Genomic DNA, 19,743 nt, shown 5'->3' on the forward strand with positions numbered 1-19,743 from the left:
TCCCTTGAAGATTGATAGCTTCATTGTTTTAGGACAATGAATGAAGGCACCTAGTTTAGAAGTAATCTCAGAGTGAGGAAAAAAATAGGCATAAGGTTAGCACTTTATAGTCACCTCTTATTTACTCTTCCTTGACCATGAAAAGAGAAAAGATTGTTTAAACCAAAGCTCTCCTGTGATGCCCTGTCCCCTCCCTCCCCCAATTCAGAAACCTTCTCCCTCTTATCCTGTTAACACCTCTCAATTCTGATCAGGTTCCCAAATACAGGTATTAAAAGAAAACTCTAGAAATATATAGGGAAACTTGAATCACATTCTGGTTGCAGAAATTTATTAGCTGTATTAATCTCAAGCAAGTTATTGCATTTCTGTTTGCCCCAGTTTTCTGATCTGTAAAGAGAAAAATAAAAATGGTACCCACTTCCCAGGGTTGTTGTGAGGATCAAAATGATAAAATGATTGTGAAGTGATTAAAACAGGGACTGGCATATGCTAAGCACTATATTATTATAATTCTTTAATTGAATATAATTGTTATAAATCCAAGGTGGGTTTAATAAGATTAAAGATCTTTTATATGAGATAATTTGGAAATGTAATTGGTTGAATGGATTTCATCTGAAGTTTTTTTCATGTTTTAAATACATGATATTGTGTTATTATTGTATTTCTAAATTCTCTTATATTGTGAAATTTTACAGAAACAGAAATGCTGTTAGAAAAAACTTCCCTTTTAATCTGGATACAGTTAGACTATGATTGGGCTTTTAAAAGAATGTGATTAAAAAAGATATTCGAAAACTTAAATATTTAATGAGGTATATTTTATTATAAAACAGATAATGATCATGGTGATAATAATAACACTAAGTTTACTATTAAATTTTCATTTGAAAACATGTTATTATGAAAATGTATATGGTAGTTTTAAAAATATAGCTTTAATATATTAAGGATGAGTCAACTATTGGTATTTGTTGGATGTCTGAAGCCCTAGAATATGGTTAATTTTAATTTCTAAGTAAAGAATAAATGAAATGTTAACTGTTAGGGAAACATAAAGATATTCATGCCTTTAGTTGTGGTTAGTGAAATTTCACTATTTCAGGTAAAAATTCATGGAACTATAACTACTATTGTTTGGAATTTTGATTGCAAGGATGGCTGTCTGAATTGCCATATGGCCAATAGTAGAAAAGGGCATATGCTGTTGTCTGGGAACTGCTAAATATGAATGTTCTTGGGAAAAGTTTTGGGGACGATCCTGACTCTATTTCTCCATAGTATTATTTCCTTTCTGAAAAGGAAAATTTCCCATCTTACTCTTCTTACTTTTAACATTGTGTGACTGTATGATTGGCTGTCAGATATTACTCATGCTTGGAATCAAATAGAGCTAAGGGAGTTTTTCTCCCTGCTGTGATATATGAAACTTATAACTATGTCCCTCCTTTTCCTTTGACAGCAAATTTCTATAATCAAGATGTTTTATGTTTAAGTATTCTTGGTTACCTTAGAGACATGTAAATTTTTTTTCAGAACTAGTCCATTCTGAGTCCTCTAAGTACTTTGATCCATAATTTGACATTAATGTAACTATGATTAGGAATTTAGGAAAATCTTATTGCATTGTTTGAACCTAGCCCTGCATGACTGGGTATAAAGTTAATTAGAGTTAAATATCTTTGTTGCCATTAATAGGCCTCACTTGGAGCCCATTAAGGGAAGCTTGATTAGGGGAGTCTTGTTTTGTAGGAAGGCCCACACATTTTGTTAATTAATGAGGTACTGGATCATGAGGGTCATGATGGCCTCAGGTTCTAAAAATTGTATATGTTCTCTGAGATGAGGCTTTGCTTTGGGGGGGGCCTACTCTTTTGAAGAAGGTTTGTGTGCCAGATGAGACTCTGGGTAGCTATTAAGGATCCCTCTTCCCCCTGCCTTTGAATACCCAGATGTTGTTGCTTCTCTCTCTGGTAACTATGTATGTATGTAGTGGTCGGATAGTTGAATCTGTCTGTTGATTTGTGATGTATGTATTACTTATGGTCAAACAATTAGAAGCCCTATCTGTTGGTCTTTATTTCTCTGCTTGTATTTTCTCTGTTGGTATATGTGATTGAAGAAGACTGTTGACCCCTCAAAAGTTGCTTTCCTTTAAGAAAAGTAGATTTAAGAACCTGTGCAAGCAGGATGTGCAAGCACCCTGGATGTGACAGGGTGCTTGTTGCTACATTGGGAAACTGGACCATCTCCATGTGCTGTTTGGAGATTCTTAACCAAGGACATATGTTATGCTTACCAGAAACTCAGATCCAAAGAATGATGCAAGGAGATTTCTCTCTTCTCTGAAAACTGATCAATCAATTATTGTTTCTAGGGACCCTACAAGGTCCTTCTGCCTACTCTCACAGCTGGTAAACTTGTGGGTGTAGACTCCTGGATCATCTGAAGAAAGCCCCTGCTCCTGAGTGAATGGCAGAACACTCCAGGACCTCAAGGTTTATCTAGTACCAATCCAGAAGCAGTCAACATCCAGATGAGACAGGGTGTTCTTTCAGATCCCTTCCCTTTGACCAAAAGTGGGAAATGTCAGGATCCCAAACCACTCTTTTCTTTTTACCCTTATGGGACACTCTGTTTTCCAGAGCTAAGACCTATGAAGCAAGCTGTGCCCTGAGTTTTCATTCACCCTCTGTATAATCTTCTTCTGATTCTGCTCACTTCACTCTGCATCAGTTCTTATAAGTCTTCTCAGATTTTTCTGAAACCATCCCTTTTTCATTTCTTACAGTACAGTAGTATTCCATCACAATCATATGCCACAGCTTGTTCAGCCATTCCCCAGTCGATGGGCATCTCCTTAATTTGCCACCACAAAAAAAGCCACTATAAATATTTTTGTACATATGACTCCTTATCCTTTTGCTTTGATCTCTTTAGGACATAGACCCAATAGCAACATTTTTGGATCAAAAGATAAGAATAGTTTTATAGCCCTTTGGATATAGTTCCAAATTATTCTCCACAATGGGTGGACCAGTTCATAGCTCCATCAACAGGATAATTACATTAGTGTACTTTTTAATCCCACTCCCCCTACAGCATATTGTTTTTCTTTTCTGTCATGTTGGCTAATCTGATGGGTGGGAGGTGGTACCTTGGATCAACAAACATTTATTAAACATTAAGCTTCTGACAAACTTATTCTGTATTCTTCTCTTGAGTACATACAACATACTCATGCTCATCTATCCTACAGTTTGTAGCACAAAATACCTTGGCTTCCTTGGTTGCATAAAATTGGTGCTGTTTTCAAAAAAGGCTGCCTTGATCTCTTGTCTCAAAATCTTTTCCCCTTCAGGAGAGGTGGTTCTGCTTACTAGTTTGTCTTCCACACTCTTGTACAATAGATATCTTGGGGTCACATGTGTTCAAGTTTATGATTCTTCCACCCTCTCTCTTTGACCACCATTTTGGAATACTGTCCTTATTGTTCACTTATGGATACAATTCATGGATACCTCCTCTCCCCACTGAAAAATACAAAAGATTATCACAGCATGATGTGGTCTTTTCAAAATCATGATTGTCATTATCCCAATCCCAATCAATAGAGATGTTCCCAGACATAATTTCTTGATATCACCCTTTAAAGCATACATGCATTTGTAAAACATCATCATCATCATGATTATCAACAATACAAATCTATGAATCTAGTTTCATTCTGAATACATATAAAGCATTGAGTAAAATGCTAAATATGACCTTAAAATTCAACACAATTCAAATTAATAAACATTAAATTTCTATTTTGTGTTTAGGTGCTAGAGTTGCACACACAAAAATGAAAGGGTCCTTATCATAAAATGAGCAAATTTTCTATTGATTAACTACTTACATTGTGTTGAAATGATAATACATATCTTAACAAAATCAGAGTAAAAATAAATTCTGTATCATTTTTCAAATGCAGCTCCCCCCACCAGTTGAGTCAACAAGTACATTCTTCTGTTGATATTATTTTTCATCCTTTCAGTCTTTCCATGTTGCTTCATATTGGCCACCTTAAATGGCACAATAATATTTATTTACATGAATATATCATACCTCAAGGCAGCCTTACTTGGATGGCTTATAGTGATTTTAGGGTGGTCCTGGTTTCTTGAAGACTATGATAGGTAAGCATGAAAGGCTTTGAGTTTGGTCTACTGTTCAAGAGCAAATCTTATCAGAAAGCTTGTCATTAGGTGATTAATTTCCAAGTTACTCATGGTTACCTATGAAACAGAAATATCCATGAAAGGAAAATACAAAGTGGATAAAAATTGAATAGAATAGTGGGTTGGATTGAATTTGGGAAATAATGACCTCAAGGTACTGTAAAAAGCCATCTTTTAAACACCAATATTATCTTAGGGATATGACATAGCTAGAAATTATGGAACAGTATGATGGCAGAAGAATAAAAATTGTTGGTTACTGAAGGGGAAAAGATGAAATTAGGTATAATAACTGGCATTTACACAGTTCTTTAATGTTTGCAAAGTGCTTTATATACATATACATTCTTCCATTTGACTTCACTATCTCCCTGTGAGGTCAATATCACCGGAATTATCACCCCCATTTTGTAGGTAAAGAAACAGATCCATTTTGGTTTGGTGACTTTCTTGTTTAATGGTCACACCACAAGTATCAATGGTGGTATTGGAGTCGTAGTCTTTCAGACTCCAAGTCCTGTACTCTATGCACAACACCTTGTTGCTTCCCATAGTAAGCTGCAGTATTTAACCAACAATTACTTGTGAAAAGTAAGGTAAAAAATGTTATAAAAGACACATTTGATTGGAGAAGGTATGTTTGTCATGTAGTAAAGGTGAAGGATAATAGATAAATAGTTTAACTGTCACAATAGTATCTACAAAATATTAAAAGAATCAGAGAAAGGCCTGAATTGAATAGATTTCTCTATTAGATTGTAAATTCCTTGAGGGCAAGGACAGTCTTTTGCCTCTTTTTGTATCTCTAGTGCTTACCCTCCTCTCCTTTAACTTAGAAGTCACTAAATCTTGTATAATACTCACTGTAGGTCCATGATATTTGAATTGCTTCTTTCTGACTTCTTGTTTTTTCTCTATATTTATTCTTATATTTCTATATGATCTATCTTTCTCTATATTTTCTCTTTGACCTGAGAGCTCTGGAATTTGGCTATCCTATTCCTGGAAGTTTTCATTTGGGGATCTCTTTCAGGAAGCAATTAGTGAATTCTTTCAATTTGTTTTGCCCTCTGATTTTAGAATATCAAGGCAGCTTTCCTGGATAATTTTTTTTTTTAAATGGTGACTAGGTACGTTTTTGGGTTTTTTTAAAAAATTAAATTATTTTATTTGTTTTCAGTGTTTGATCAAGGCTTTCAGGTAGCCCAGTAATTCTTAAATTATCTCTCCTTTATCTATTTTCCAGATCAGTTGTTTTTTTTCTGATGAAATATTTCACATCTTCTTCTACTTATTCATTCTTTTGACTGGTTTTATTATGTCTTGGAAGTCTCATGGAGTCATTAGGTTCCACTTAAAAAATTCTAATTTTTAAGGAATTATTTTCCTTAGTGAGCTTTTGTACCTCTTTTTTCCATTTGATAAATTCTGCTTTCTAAGGAGTTCTTTTCCTCAGTGAATATTTGCACCTCCTTTTCCATGTTTTATTCTGCTTTTAATGGAATTCTAGTGAATTTTTGTGCCTCTTTTACCATTAGGTCAATTTTATCTTTTAGTATGATTGTTTTCAGTATGTTTTTTGCCTTTTTTTTTTTTTTACCAAGGTATTCTTTTCATAATTTTCTTGCATCACTTTCATTTCTTTCCCCAATTTTCCTACTACCACTGTTATCTTTTTCTTTAACTCTTCCAGAAATTCTTGCTGGGCTTGGATCCAATTAGCATTTTTCTTTGAGGCCTTGCTGTTTTCACAAGGTTGCCTTGGTTTTCCCTGCCACCATAGTAGTTAATTTTTGTTGTTTCTTCATCTTCCAGTCTGTTTTTTCACTTTGAATTTTATGTTAAAGTTGGGCTCTGTTCACCTTGGGTGGTGTGGCATTGTTCCAACCTTCAGACTTTTTTTGTGCTGTTTTTCAGAGCTATTTCCAGGAATCTGCAAGTTTTTGGTGTTTCCAAATTGATATTATCCTGGGAGAAGCTTCTCCTGGTTTGTGCTCTTATCTTTAACTAGGAAGGGCCCCTGCTTTTCTGCAGCCCCAAGATTTAGTGCTTCTCTTGATCCTGAAACTGTGACCAGATTTCCTGTTCCCTTTTAACTGACCACTAGTACTCCTCCCTCTCTAACTGCAACCCAGAACTGAGTATGGGCAATAATCAGTACCAGCTGCACTCAGTGCCAGCAAAGGGTCCCTTGTAATCGTTTTCTCCTCAGTTTTCCAACCCCCGTACCATCTTTGGGCTGAAAACTCCAAAAGCTGCTTGTTGTTATGGATGCTGCCTCAAAGGCCCACAGCTGGTGCTCCTGCCTGCTTTATCCTTTGTCCACTGTAACATTACAGAGCTTTCCTGTGGACCTCCTAAGTTGTCTTAGGCTGGAAAAATATCTCCCTCTGACCTTCTGTTGCCTCTGCCACTCCAAAATTTGACTTGAGCTATTAGTTTAAACTTATTTAAAGGGAAATGTTGGGACAATTCAGCTGGGTTCCTACTCCACTATCTTGGTTCCCTATCATAGACTTTTAGAGAGGAGTAATCCTAGAGATCATCTAATTTTGTTGTTTGCAAAGAAAAAATAACTGATACTTGATTTAGCATCGGACTTTGGTTCAAATCTTGTTTTTGCTATTTACTACCTTGTACAAATTACTTGGCCTTTGAAGGCTTCAATTTCCTTATCTATAAAATGATAGTGTTGGACTTTACTTGATCTCTCGAGTTATTAATGTCTCTAAACTGACTGATTCTGTGCAGACGTAAGAAGAGGATTAGGCCAAAGGCCATGATGAACTTTGTGGCTATTTTATGTCGCCAGAGTATTCTCAAAAAGCTTGCCAGCAATATAATAGAGTACCTGACTTCCCTGAAGCCCTGCCAGCACTTTAAAAAAAAAAATTTTTTTTAGCTATCTTTGCCAATTTGATACATGTAAGGTGGTGCCTTAAAGATCTGCTAACTTTTGATTATTATAGAATTTGAACTTTGTATCTCAATATCCTAAGCACCCAGTAGTTTCTTGGACAAAGTAGGTGCTCGATATATTTTTGCTGATCTGAACTTTCAAAGTAGCTACTAGCAGTATGTATTTTTTCTTTTCAAAAAAGATCTATATGGTCATTGACTATTTCTCCAACCTGTTATAGAGGGGCAGCTAGGTGGTACAGTGGATAGAGCACCAGTGCATGAGTCAGGACGACCTGAATTAAAATCTCATCTCAGACACTTGACACTCACTAGCTGTGTGACCTTGGGCAAGTCACTTAACCCCAATTGCCTCATCCTGGGTCATCTCCAGTCATCTTGATGAATATCTGGTCATTGGATTCAGATGGCTCTGGAGGAGAAGTGAGGCTGGTGACCTGCACAACCCTTCCTCACTCAAAACAAAGAGGCAAGTCATGTCATTATTTCTCTGATGGCATGGTCTTCTTCAGCAACGAAGGACAAACACATACCCTGTTACATATCTAGGGCTCTCAAACTCAACTTTACAGGGATGGGTCAGAGTGTCAAAACAATTACCAGACCAAAAATTCAGGCTGGGCTGTATTTAAATAGTTTTGTCACAGTCTCAGTCCCTACTGGAATGGTACCATATGCTTCTACGAGTTGATAAAGGCACCTCCAATACACAATTCCCAAGCTGTTTCTATGCTAGCTGAGTCTCTGGAGGAGAAGAATAGAAACACTCATTAGGGAAATCTCTATAAAGCTAGAGCTATACTCTAGCCTTATCCTTCTCACCAAGCCCTAAGGGCTTTCCTGGGTCTAACCCTCACTCTGGAATATACTCAACCTACTGAGAAATCTTCCCACACCTTAAATACTTCAGCTAACAGTGGCTTCTGTGTACTTCTTTTTTTTTTTTTTTAAATTTATTTAACTTTTAACATTCATTTTAACAAAATTTTGGGTTCCAAATTTTTTCCCCTTTTGTCCCCTCCCCCCCAAACACCAAGCATTCTAATTGCCCCTATGACCAATCTGCTCTCTCTTCTATCATCCCTCTCTGCCCTTGTCTCCATCTTCTCTTTTGTCCTGTAGGGCCAGACAACTTTCTGTACCCCTTTACCTGTATTTCTTATTTCCTAGTGGCAAGAACATTACTCAACAGTTGTTCCTAACACTTTGAGTTCCAACTTCTTTACTTCCCTCCCTCCCCACCACTTCCCTTTGGAAGGCAAGCAATTCAATATAGGCCAAATCTGTGTAGTTTTGCAAATGACTTCCATAATAGTTGTGTTATATAAGACTAACTATATTTCCCTCCATCCTATCCTGTCCCCCATTACTTCGATTCTCTTTTGATCCTGTCCCTCCCCATGAGTGTTGACCTCAAATTGCTCCCTCCTCCCCATGTCCCCCCTTCCATCATCCCCCCCACCCTGCTTATCCCCTTATCTCCCACTTTCCTGTATTGTAAGATAGGTTTTCATACCAAAATGAGTGTGCATTTTATTCCTTCCTTAAGTGGAATGTGATGAGAGTAAGCTTCATGTTTTTCTCTCACCTCCTCTCTTTATCCCTCCACTAATAAGTCTTTTGCTTGCCTCTTTTATGAGAGATAATTTGCCCCATTCAATTTCTCCCTTTCTCCTTCCAATATATTTCTCTCTCACTTGCTTGATTTTATTTTTTTAAGATATCAGCCCATCCTCTTCAGTTCCCTCTGTGCACTCTGTCTCTATGTGTGTGTGCGTGTGTGCATGTGTGTGTGTGTAATCCCACCCAGTACCCAGATATTGAAAAGTTTCAAGAGTTACAAATATTGTCTTTCCATGTAGGAATGTAAACAGTTCAACTTTAGTAAGTCCCTTATGACTTCTCTTTGCTATTCACCTTTTCATGCTTCTCTTCATTCTTGTGTTTGAGAGTCAAATTTTCTTTTCATCAAGAATGCTTGAAAGTCCTCTATTTCATTGAAAGACCAATTTTTCCCCTGAAGTATTATACTCAGTTTTGCTGGGTAGGTGATTCTTGGTTTTAGTCCTAGTTCCTTTGACTTCTGGAATATCCTATTCCATGCCCTTCGATCCCTTAATGTAGAAGCTGCTAGATCTTGTGTTATCCTGATTGTATCTCCACAATACTTGAATTGTTTCTTTCTAGCTGCTTGCAATATTTTCTCCTTGACCTGGGAACTCTGGAATTTGGCCACAATGTTCCTAGGAGTTTCTCTTTTTGGATCTCTTTCATGCGGTGTTCTGTGGATTCCTTGAACATTTATTTTGCCCTCTGGTTCTAGAATCTCAGGGCAGTTTTCCTTGATAATTTCATGAAAGATGATGTCTAGGCTCTTCTTTTGATCATGGCTTTCAGGTAGTCCCATAATTTTTAAATTGTCTCTCCTGGATCTATTTTCCAGGTTAGTTGTTTTTCCAATGAGATATTTCACATTCTCTTCCATTTTTTCATTCTTTTGATTTTGTTTTGTGATTTCTTGGTTTCTCATAAAGTCATTAGCCTCCATCTATTCCATTCTAATTTTGAAAGAACTATTTTCTTCAGTGAGCTTTTGAACCTCCTTTTCCATTTGGCTAATTCTGCTTTTGAAAGCATTCTTCTCCTCATTGGCTTTTTGAACCTCTTTTGCCAATTGAGTTAGCCTATTTTTCAAGGTGTTATTTTCTTCAGCATTTTTTTGTGTCTCCTTTAGCATGGTGCTGACCTGCTGTTCATGCTTTGACTGCATGTCTCTCATTTCTCTTCCCAGTTTTTCCTCCACCTCTCTTACTTGATTTTCAAAATCCTTTTTGAGCTCTTCCATGTTCTGAGCCCATCGAGTGGGCTGGGATATAGAAGCCTTGACTTCTGTGTCTTTGCCTGATGGTAAGCATTGTTCTTCCTCATCAGAGAGGAAGGGAGGAAATGCCTGTTCACCAAGAAAGTAACCTTCTATAGTCTTATTTCTTTTTCCTTTTCTGGGCATTTTCCCAGCCAGTGACTTGACCTCTGAATATTCTCCTCACACCCACCTCGCCTCCTGATCCTCCCAGCCAGCACTTGGGGTCTGAGATTCAAATGCTGCTTCCAGCCTCAGGGCTTTTGGCGGGGGCAGGGCTGCTATTCAGTGTGAGATTAAGTTCAGGTGCTCAGGTCAGGGCAGGGCCGCCTCACAGGCTCTGTTCCCTCAGGGGGTTTATGCAGAGGCCTTCAACAATGGATCCAGGCTCCTGCCTGCTTTGGGAGCCCCTGTCTGCTCCCATCTCCGCTACTGCCTCCCGAGGGGGCCTGGGGTATGGGGGCACCCCACTCCCCTCTCGACCCGCCAAAGAGACCCTCTCACCGACCCCCGTCACCTGTGGGTGGAGGGACCCGCGCGGCTGCTGGAGACTCCGTCCCTGAAGCCTGCTCGGATCTGCTTGTGGCCGCGGCAGGACTGTACTTGGCTCCCAGTCCGCGGTGCAAAAGGACCTTTTGCGAGAGGTTTGCAGGTCCCTCTGGAACAGAAATCTTCTTTGCTCCAATGTTCTGTGGCCTCTGGTCCTGCAGAACTCACAGTGAGTTGCTATTTACAGATGTTCTATGGGTTGTGGGTTTGGAGCTATGTGTATGTGCGTCTTTCTACTCCGCCATCTTGGCTCTGCCCTCGCTTCTGTGTACTTCTGAGATTCTGTCCTTCACCTGGTCCCACTGGTGGAAGAATTACTGTAAAAAACAGGAGCCCTAAACAAGAATTCAGGCATTGGGGAGTTATACAGGCTACATAATTACTGCAGCTGAGATATGAGAAAAGGAGTTTGCTGGAAATGAAGAAGGTCCAAGTACTAGTGCTTAGCCACAAGTTTAGCACAGAAATAGTAGCAAAGCTGAAGAGATGCAGTGTAGTTAGAAAAAGCATTGGACTTGGGAGTGAAGAAACTTGGGTTTGAGTACCAGATGAGTGAAATGATTATTTCTCTTATATTAATAACCAACTATTGAATTAGGATTAAAATTTTCCCTATTCAGAAATCAGCCTCTGGAGGTTATTTAGACAGTCTCTGAAGGATATTGCTGAAAGATGAGATTGCTCAAATCATCCAGGTACATGCTTCTTAATCTTAGAAGACCTTACAAACAGAACCCAGTTTAGGTGAATTCTTGCCCTTAGGAAATAAGCTCGGTCCTTGGAACCTTCTATTAAAATTTAGGGTGACTCAGCTGATGAAAGGGAAAACCAGCTAGAGTTGCCTGGGTAGAGATAAATTCTTTTGTCCAGATTGCTGGAGGCAGCCAACTCTTATGATCAGATCACATTCTCAGCTGGAGACTTTTTGTCCACCTCCCCATTAATATGTCAACCCCCTCGTTGATTGTTAATCAGAGTTGATTTCTACCCTCAGGTACACCCTCTTTTCTAAAGATTTTTTAAGCATTCAGTGTTCTGTGGGTAATCTTTGGTTTACAATGGAAAGCCAAGGACCTCAATCTATTAATTATTTGCCAGCCATAATTAATAAATTGATTACTAATTACCCAAAAACTGTCTCTCCAGACTTTTCCTGTGTAACAAGTTATACCATCTACTATCTAAGGGCAAGTCATTTTCTTCTGTAAAATGAGGAAAGTAATGAATATTGTGAGGAAAGTGTTTTATAAACTTAGAATCATATCAGGTAAGCTATTTGAGATTGAACCATTTGAATTATAGATTTGAAGGGCCTTGCTAGATAGGTTCCAAAGGGTGATGTAGAGACACATCTCTAAGTGAATGGTAAGTGGCCCTAACTGGAGGATTTGAGAATAGAGAGCCAACTGGATCACTGTGTATACTGTCTATAAAGTATGTTAGTCAAGTTGAGAAGTATTTGTTAAGTACCTATTATGTGCCAGGTAAGTGCCAGTCATACAAAAAAAGGGCAAAAAACAGTTGTGGCTCTGAAGGAGCTCAGAGACTAAGGGGGCAGCCAACAGGCAAACCATTATCTACCACCAAGATATATTCGGGATAAACTGGAGACAATCACTGGAGGGAAGGCACTAACATTAAGGGGATTTGAAAAGGCTTCCTGTAGAAGGTGGGATTTTATCTGGCACTTGAAGGAATGGAGGTAAGCCAGGAGGCAGAGAGGGAGAGTGGGAGAATTTCAGATACAGACACTATTTACTGAAAATGTCTAGACTTAGGAGATGGAGTATCTTGTTTGATGAAAGCAAAACGGTCAGTGAACAGCTTTGTTCAGCAGCACATAAGTAAGAGCGAAGGAGGTTGCATTTCAAGGCTTAGGACCTGGCAGGGAAAGAAAGGAGACAAGAATTGGAGAGAAAAGGACAGTGTAGAGTTAAAATGGTTTACCAAAGGGTCAAAATGGAGAGCAGAAGTGAAAAAAGTCAATGCAGGGAAGGCATGGGGAAGAGGAGAGAGGTGGAGTGACTGGAGGGCAGTGGAGGGATTGGAGGTAACTATGAAGAACTGAGTTGAGGTTGTAACTCTGAGGGAAAGGTGGACTAGGAGAGATCATCAGATAAAGGAATTTCAGGGTTGATGAGTAAGTGAATAACAACGATAGAAGAATTGCAGAATCAGCATTTGGTTTGTTATTTAAGGTTTTGTAAGACTGAACATTTAATAATAATTAGCCTTTGTTAAAAGACAATACAATTTTTTGGAAAGATATCCCTACTAGCTTTATTTATTCTAGTAATGAAGACTAGACATAAAGACTCAACGACTGAGAAACAGCACAATAAATTGTGGCACATATTAGCGTAGCAGAATATCATCGCCACAAATACAACAAATACTAAAACATATGGGAGGAGATGTAGTGAGAGCAGAAACACAATCTATATAAAGACCATACAATTCCAACAACGATCATTCCTTCCTCATTTCAGCATTTGTGTACTGTGCATGGTGATGAGACACCACCTTTGCCTTCCTGGAACTTACCTTCCTGTAGGCACCAACTGTCATGGAACGTACCTGAGTGATTACGTAAGGGTTAAGTGAGGCTTATGGAGGAGACTTTACATGGTATTTGGGTGGAAAATCAGGGGGCAGTCTGGAGGGACTTTAAACAAGGATTGTGACCTTCAGGTAGAAACTGTAGTTGTTAAAAAAAGATCAGATACTGCAGTGGGGTAAGAACCTTTTTTTTAAAGCGATAGTGACCTTTAATAATCTAGAGTCCTAATTTTCAGGGGGTCAAGAGCAAATCCAGGTACTATAAACTGGCTGGGCCCACGTGGGACTTGTGTGCGGAGGGCTGGGGGTCAGGCACGTGCCGCTAACGCGCACTGGCACACAGGCTGGCGACACGGCCCTCTCCAGAGCAGCCTGTGGGGCCTGGGACCTTCACTCTTACACGGCAGCAGCCTCGGAGCCTCTGCCTGGGTGGTGGGGATCCAGGCGGCCGGGCGCCCCCCCCCCCCCCCCCCGACGCCGTACAAGCTACTCTCGCGTACCGCTTCCTCGGGGGAAGGCTAAGGGCCTGGAGCCTTTCTCCCGGCCAGCTCCTGCGCTTCCTCCGGTCTCAGCGGCCCGTCGTTCCCCCCTCCCCCACGGGGCATCGGCCAAGCGCGGCTTGGTGGGAGGTGGGGGGACGGGGTCTGCGCCCCCTTGGGTTCCGTTGTATTTCCCCCCCTTCCCCAGGTCTCGGGGAAGTTTGGGGGGGTCTCCTTAGGGCTCCGCATCTTTTCTCCCTCCCCCCAGTCCAGCCAGCGGACGGGTAGGGGGTGGGTGTCGGAATTGGCGGGATGGTGACCGAGGCTTCCACGGGGTAAAGATACGGATTGATAAGGACCAGTCCCCAAACTCTCACCCGCAGCCGGGAAGGCGACGGGTTAATCCTGCATGGAGTCGTAGGGGAGCCTAGAGCCGGAAGGAGGGGAGCCGTCGGACCCGCCGGACCCGCCTCGTTCGAGTCAGTTGAAAACCCCTGGGGTGGCAGAGGGGAGGGGGAGGGGTGGGGGGTCGGCGGCGCCGGCCGCGGCGCGCGCGCGCCCGGAAGTGACGCCGTATGACGCGGCGGGGCGCGTGCAGGGCGGCAGAAGTCCCGGGTTGCAGGAGAAGATGGCGGTCTCCACAGGTCTGTTTTCGTGCCGGTTTTCTTCACTTTTTTTCTTCCCGGCCCAGTCCTTCTCCCAACTCTCATACTGTTGCTGGTTTGGAAATGGGAGAGAGGGGAAACGCTTCCTTCTTCTTAAGACGCGGGGTTTCCCGGTCGGCCCCAGAGCCGTGAAAGGCGGCCAGTCCCCGGGGCCGGGGCGAGGGACTGAGGAGGGCCGGGGGACCGGGGGACCGGGGGGCCAGGGGCGCTGGGCCCGTGGAGACCGTTCGGAGGAGAGCTGGGGCCGCCACCGCCGCTCCTGCGCCGCCCCGTGGCTCGCGATCCCGGCAGGCTAGACCCTGGTTGCGATTGGGGGTTGGGGAGGGACGGGCCCTCGAGACCCACGCACACTCTAACGGGGACGGAGCAGGTGGGTCGGGGTGGCTCCTTGTCCTTTCGCCCTCTTAACGGCAGAACTTGGGGGCGAGCAACAGGAAGGAAGGAAACCACTGGGGGCCTGACTTCTAGGTGGAGGGGCCGGTGCTGGTGTCAAGTGGAGGCTGTAAAATTAAGTGGGCACCTGGATTTAGCCGAGGTGGGTTGTGTTTTGGTGTTTTTTTTAATACTTTCGTTTTATAAAGAAGTTGACACTTTTCAAAACAGGAACTTAGCCTTTTACTGAAAGCATATTAGTCGTTTTGTAGCAGATGGCTGTGCAACGCAAGTGAAATATTAGCTGAGCAAGATAAATTTGTTTGAGGAAGGCTAAAACCAATTATTTCTTTGATGACCTGTTAAACTTCCTGCCTTGGGTACATTTCAGCGTTCTTTAAACGTACAGATATCGAGATTAATGAATTTGTTAGTATTAACAGGGTGATGAGGTTTTTAAAAAATAGTGTAATGTTTTTTAAAATTGCTTTGTCAATTGGTTAATAACTATCTCCCCCCTTTCCTCCTCCGTGAAACTCGTTGAACAGAAGATCTCTTCTTTCATTCGCTGTTAAATAGTTATGACTGAACTAAATTGAGTGCACATAGGGTTATATGATAGGATTTACTTTAAGGTAATATCTCAGAATAATGTGCAAGTTACTGAACATCTGTGGGCTTCCTAATCCAAAACATGGACTAGACCTCGCAGGTCTTTTCAATTCTAAATCTATAAATTAGTGACACATTAGAAATAGTCTTTGAAAGTCATTTAAATCGCATTTTCATTTCATTTCCCATGCAAGTGTCACAGTTGATTTATTTGTTATTTATATTATACGCCTTCTACACAGCACTCAGATCTAGTGTTAGAAGTGTCAAAAAGTCAGTAAGTTGTTCTTGTTTTATGATCATTTTTAATACTAAACTAAACTTTTTTCAGTATAACTTTGTTAGTGGCCCTGTCCCTATTTACAAAATTGAGTATAACTACCAGCAAGAGGGGGGGACTGTCTTAAAGTTTTATAGAAATTAATAATGAAAGCATATGTTTAATTGGATTTTAGAATTTTCACGTTTTTTTGCTTTACTTAATTAGGGCAATAGACCTTTCTTAGGTTATCTTATATATGAGAGAATATGATAAATTTTCCCTATGAAATAGCAACGATTATGAAATCATAGGTAATAAATAACTAGTATTTATTTAGTGCCTGTAGTGGCCATATAGTGCACTTATTTAAGTGCCTTAAGTTTTGCAAAGAGGTAAGTGCTGTTAATATCCCCATTTTACATGTGAGGAAACCAAGGCACAAGTGAAGTGACATAGCTAAAAAGTGCCTGAGACCTGATTAGAGAAGAGGTTTTCCTGGCTCCAAATCCAGCATCCTATCATGTAATTACTGATTGTTGTTAATATATCATGGTTCTTTTAGTGTTTTTGAAGCTTATGCTGTCCAGCTCTTAAAAAAAAATGCTCTTGTTCTTATTGGTGGGTTGAAGGCCTCTGTTCCTGGATTTATGAAATTTTTGAAATGATTTAAAACCTTTGTGTGCTTTGGTAAGGGTTATTATGTTTTGGGAAAATATTGAATTTTTCTTAAAAATCACGAAGCATATTTTGAATTTTCTTTTCACTGCTTTCCCTCCTCATCTCCAACTCCCAGTTTAAGTTGCAATTAAAATCCCACCTTCTACAGGAATCCTTTCCCAATCCCTTTTAAATTCTTGTAGTTTCTTCCCTATGTTAATTGTTTCCTGTTCCTCTTGTGTACGTTTGCCTGTAGTCTCATGTTAGCTTTTGAGCTTCTCCATGACAGGATGTCTTTTCCCATTCTTTGTATCTCCAGTTCTTATCACAGTGCTTGGCACATAGTAGGCATTTAATAAACGCTTATTGACTGACTGAATCTAGCATGGGTAAATTCCAGATAATTTGAATTGTAGATCATCTGTGACTAGGGCATTGATAGGGTTGGACCTGAAGTGAACATAGATGTACCTTTTTTTTTTTTTTATTATGGCCCTGCAGAGGTAAACATAAGTTATTTTTTCATAATAGTTGTAATCTTTCATGTCTTCTGGTGTGTGGAAAACTTGAAAGTTCACTTTAATGCTGTAATCTTAAAATAATTATCATTTATGCTTTCAACAAATTAAAAATTGGACAAGTTGTATATAACGTAAAGTGATATAATTTATAATGTATATATGGTATTTTTTATTTTTATGGAGATATTTAGACCTGAGTACACAAAAAATTGTGGTCTTTGAAACTTAAGTATGTTATTCCATTTTCATTGTTTCTAGGAGGCAATTTCAATAAACATTTCTAATTATAATGAATTTGAATTTAGAAGAGCATCTTGAATTAAAACATGAATGCTTTCATAAAAGTGAAATAGTTTCATGGTTTTTCTAGGAGAACCCTAGGTGTTTGCTTTAGAGAAAACATCCTGGTGAATTTTTTGGGGGATGATTGATCTAATATTTCATTTATATTTCAGTCATTTAACAAACATTTAATAAGACTCTGCTAACTGCTGAGCACTGTTATAAGAACTGGAAGCAAAAAGGTGAAAACAGTCTAACAGTCTTTGCCCTCAAGGATGTTCTTATTCTAGTGGAGCACCTTGCAGTTTCTTAGTCATTTTAGAATTATTAACAAAAATGTTGAAGGATTGTAAATAATACTTGTAATAATATAGCACTAACTCATAAAATATCTTGTGTTACCATTTTATACAAAACTAGATTTTAAATCATATCCCTGCAAGTATATAATGATGTATAAAGTATATCTCATTGTAACATGCTTTTATTTTCATCTCCTGATATCAGTTACAGTGTTACAGTGGGATTCTGTTGCACTTGGATGCTAAAATGAAGAGGTTATTAAAATGCCATTAAGAGTGTAGGAGTTCAAGAAAGGTGTTAGATTTTTTTTCTTTTGAAATGTGCAGCATCTTTTCAGAGTTTTTGAGATTTTGACTACCATGTGGAAACTTTATCCTCCAAAATGGGTGAGGGATACTGTTAGTGTTGGATCTAAGTTGAATCTGCAAGTGATAATTTGACTTCATTCCATGTTCCTTGCAGATGGAAGTCAAAAAATAAGGGAAAACTTGCTCCATAGTTGTTCAGTGTATCCTTCCTTGAGACTGTCAGAACCAGCTTAGATTTTCCACAGCAGGTCTTTAATAGCAACTTGGAGCAAATCACAAACCTTAATATGATGAAATTATAATTAATCAAAGTATATGGATACATTAACTTAATAGTTACCATCATACACCAAGCTGATCTGAATAGAAGCTTAAAATGAGATGTATTTAAAAAGGGGAATATACATAGGAAAACACTGAAAAATAACACTGATTATTGGCCTCACTCAGGTTTTATACAAAATTAATGGGAAATGTGTGACCTCTATTTCAACTAATTTGAGGTTATGATCATGAGAAGCACTTTTTTGTTTGATGGCAGTGTTTTTAAAAAATCTGCATATACAATGGAATATATGTAATTCTAATAAAGTGAATAAGAGGTAGATAAAGAGAAAATGTAAGGAAATAGAATTCTGGCATGTGTGTATAAAATTAGTTAAGAATGTTGATTTTCCTTGCTGAAATTATAAACAATTTTGGCATGTTATCTAATGCCTTTTTCTTCCAGTATTTATGCAGTTGATTTAAAAAACCCAACTAATAAAAGACTTTTATGTATATATGTATATACATATATATTTCTATTAAATTTCATTTTAGATCTGGCCATCATTCAAGTGTCTCCAGATTTTTTATGTGACATTGTTATTCACTATATTAGCTGTTCTTAAAAAGTTCTTGCTTTTAAGTTCCTTAGAGGAATTATTTAGAAACTTAGTAAGATTATGAGTATACTAGTTAAAGGAAGGCCTATGTAGATCTCTGTTAATACATGAATTTGGTATTTATTGTAAATCCACACATAGTATGGTAAAATATTCTGTTGCTTGTATATAATGTCTTAATTCTGGTTTGCAATTATTGTAAATTATTGGTTCTCACACTAATTGAGTGGGTATGATCCTTGGGAAATTTGAGGTATGTAAAAGGGGTGTATAGAGGTTGACATATATATTAGGAGTAAGGTCATGGTGTTACTTTGAAGTTTTCATTCCAGCTGTATTTATCCACTCTTCTATCTTTTTTTTAAATTTTTGCTTCTACCTACAACCTGGGTAAAGGTTTTGGGCAGATTAGCTTCTTATTTTGCCCTTCCCTTCCTGCTTCTCAGTTGCTTTTTTCAGTAATGCTTTGAAGAGTCATTGTTTGCCAAGTTTGTCATAGTCATGTAGATTACAAAGACAATTCAATTACTTTTTTTCTTTGTGCTTGTTGGGTAACAATATAATGAGCTAGCTAACACTAATAGGAAGTGATAGTGGATTTCCTGATAGGCTAGGACTGACTAACCTAAGCTTTATCATTTGCCCTTGTATGATTTTTATCCCTAGAGGAAATTCTTCCCTACTAGGTACCATATATTTGTTTGATCTTTTTTCTTTCCTTGAAAAATTCTATTTGTAGCATATTGAAAAGTAGAGTGCTATTGTGAAATGATTATTGGAGCTGGGAGATTGAGGACTGTTGTTTGAGTTATGCCTCTGCCACACTCAGCTGTGTGATCTTAGGCAAATTACTTAAACTCTCTGAATCTTAATTTCCTGTTTTTAAAATGACTGGTTTGGACTGATAATGTTTAATATAAAATTTTGGAATAATCTCTTTGTTCTCTCTGAAGCAAACTCAGAGAATGCCTCTTCCTGTGTCGGCAGAGGCCAGCCAGGGCTGACTCTGCATTCCTTGGAGACCTTTAACCTATGACATATCTTGAATAATGGGTCTTTCCTTTGTATCTTATTATCTATAGACACATACTATGTTGTGGCATGTTAGTGGTAAAGAGAATATAGACATCTTGGGTTCTATTGAACATTGTTTGCCCCTTCCTGTGTCAGTTATCTGTTTAGGCCACTCACTAGTGGTGGGATTTCCTTCCTTGTCACCGAGACATGTGTTTGCCCAGCTTGGAATCCCAACATTTGATTGACATTGCTTTGTTGGTTATCT

General features: G+C 39.1%; 1 protein-coding gene and 1 long non-coding RNA gene across 4 annotated transcripts in view; one reads left to right on the forward strand and one right to left on the reverse strand.

Moving 5' to 3' along the window:
• Nucleotides 1–347: 347 nt before the first annotated feature.
• Nucleotides 348–14,194, reverse strand: LOC140501210 (uncharacterized). The gene is made up of 3 exons (XR_011966092.1): nt 13,970–14,194; nt 4,114–4,283; nt 348–3,536 (listed from the first exon to the last, which is right to left on the reverse strand). It is a non-coding gene; the product is annotated as an uncharacterized lncRNA (long non-coding RNA).
• UBE2V2 (ubiquitin conjugating enzyme E2 V2) overlaps nt 14,105–19,743 on the forward strand; it is a 61,615-nt gene continuing 55,976 nt past the window's right edge. Inside the window, exon 1 of one of the 3 annotated variants that reach the window (XM_072604558.1) lies at nt 14,105–14,236. In XM_072604558.1, the coding sequence (XP_072460659.1) occupies nt 14,168–14,236 (69 nt within the window). In that variant the 5' untranslated portion in view covers nt 14,105–14,167. Of the gene's footprint in view, nt 14,237–14,639; nt 14,793–19,743 lie in introns of those variants that run through there. The other 2 variants (XM_072604557.1, XM_072604560.1) reach the window with 2 other exon arrangements.

This window comes from Notamacropus eugenii, chromosome 4 (assembly GCF_028372415.1).
Source record: "Notamacropus eugenii isolate mMacEug1 chromosome 4, mMacEug1.pri_v2, whole genome shotgun sequence".
NCBI lineage: Eukaryota > Metazoa > Chordata > Mammalia > Diprotodontia > Macropodidae > Notamacropus > Notamacropus eugenii.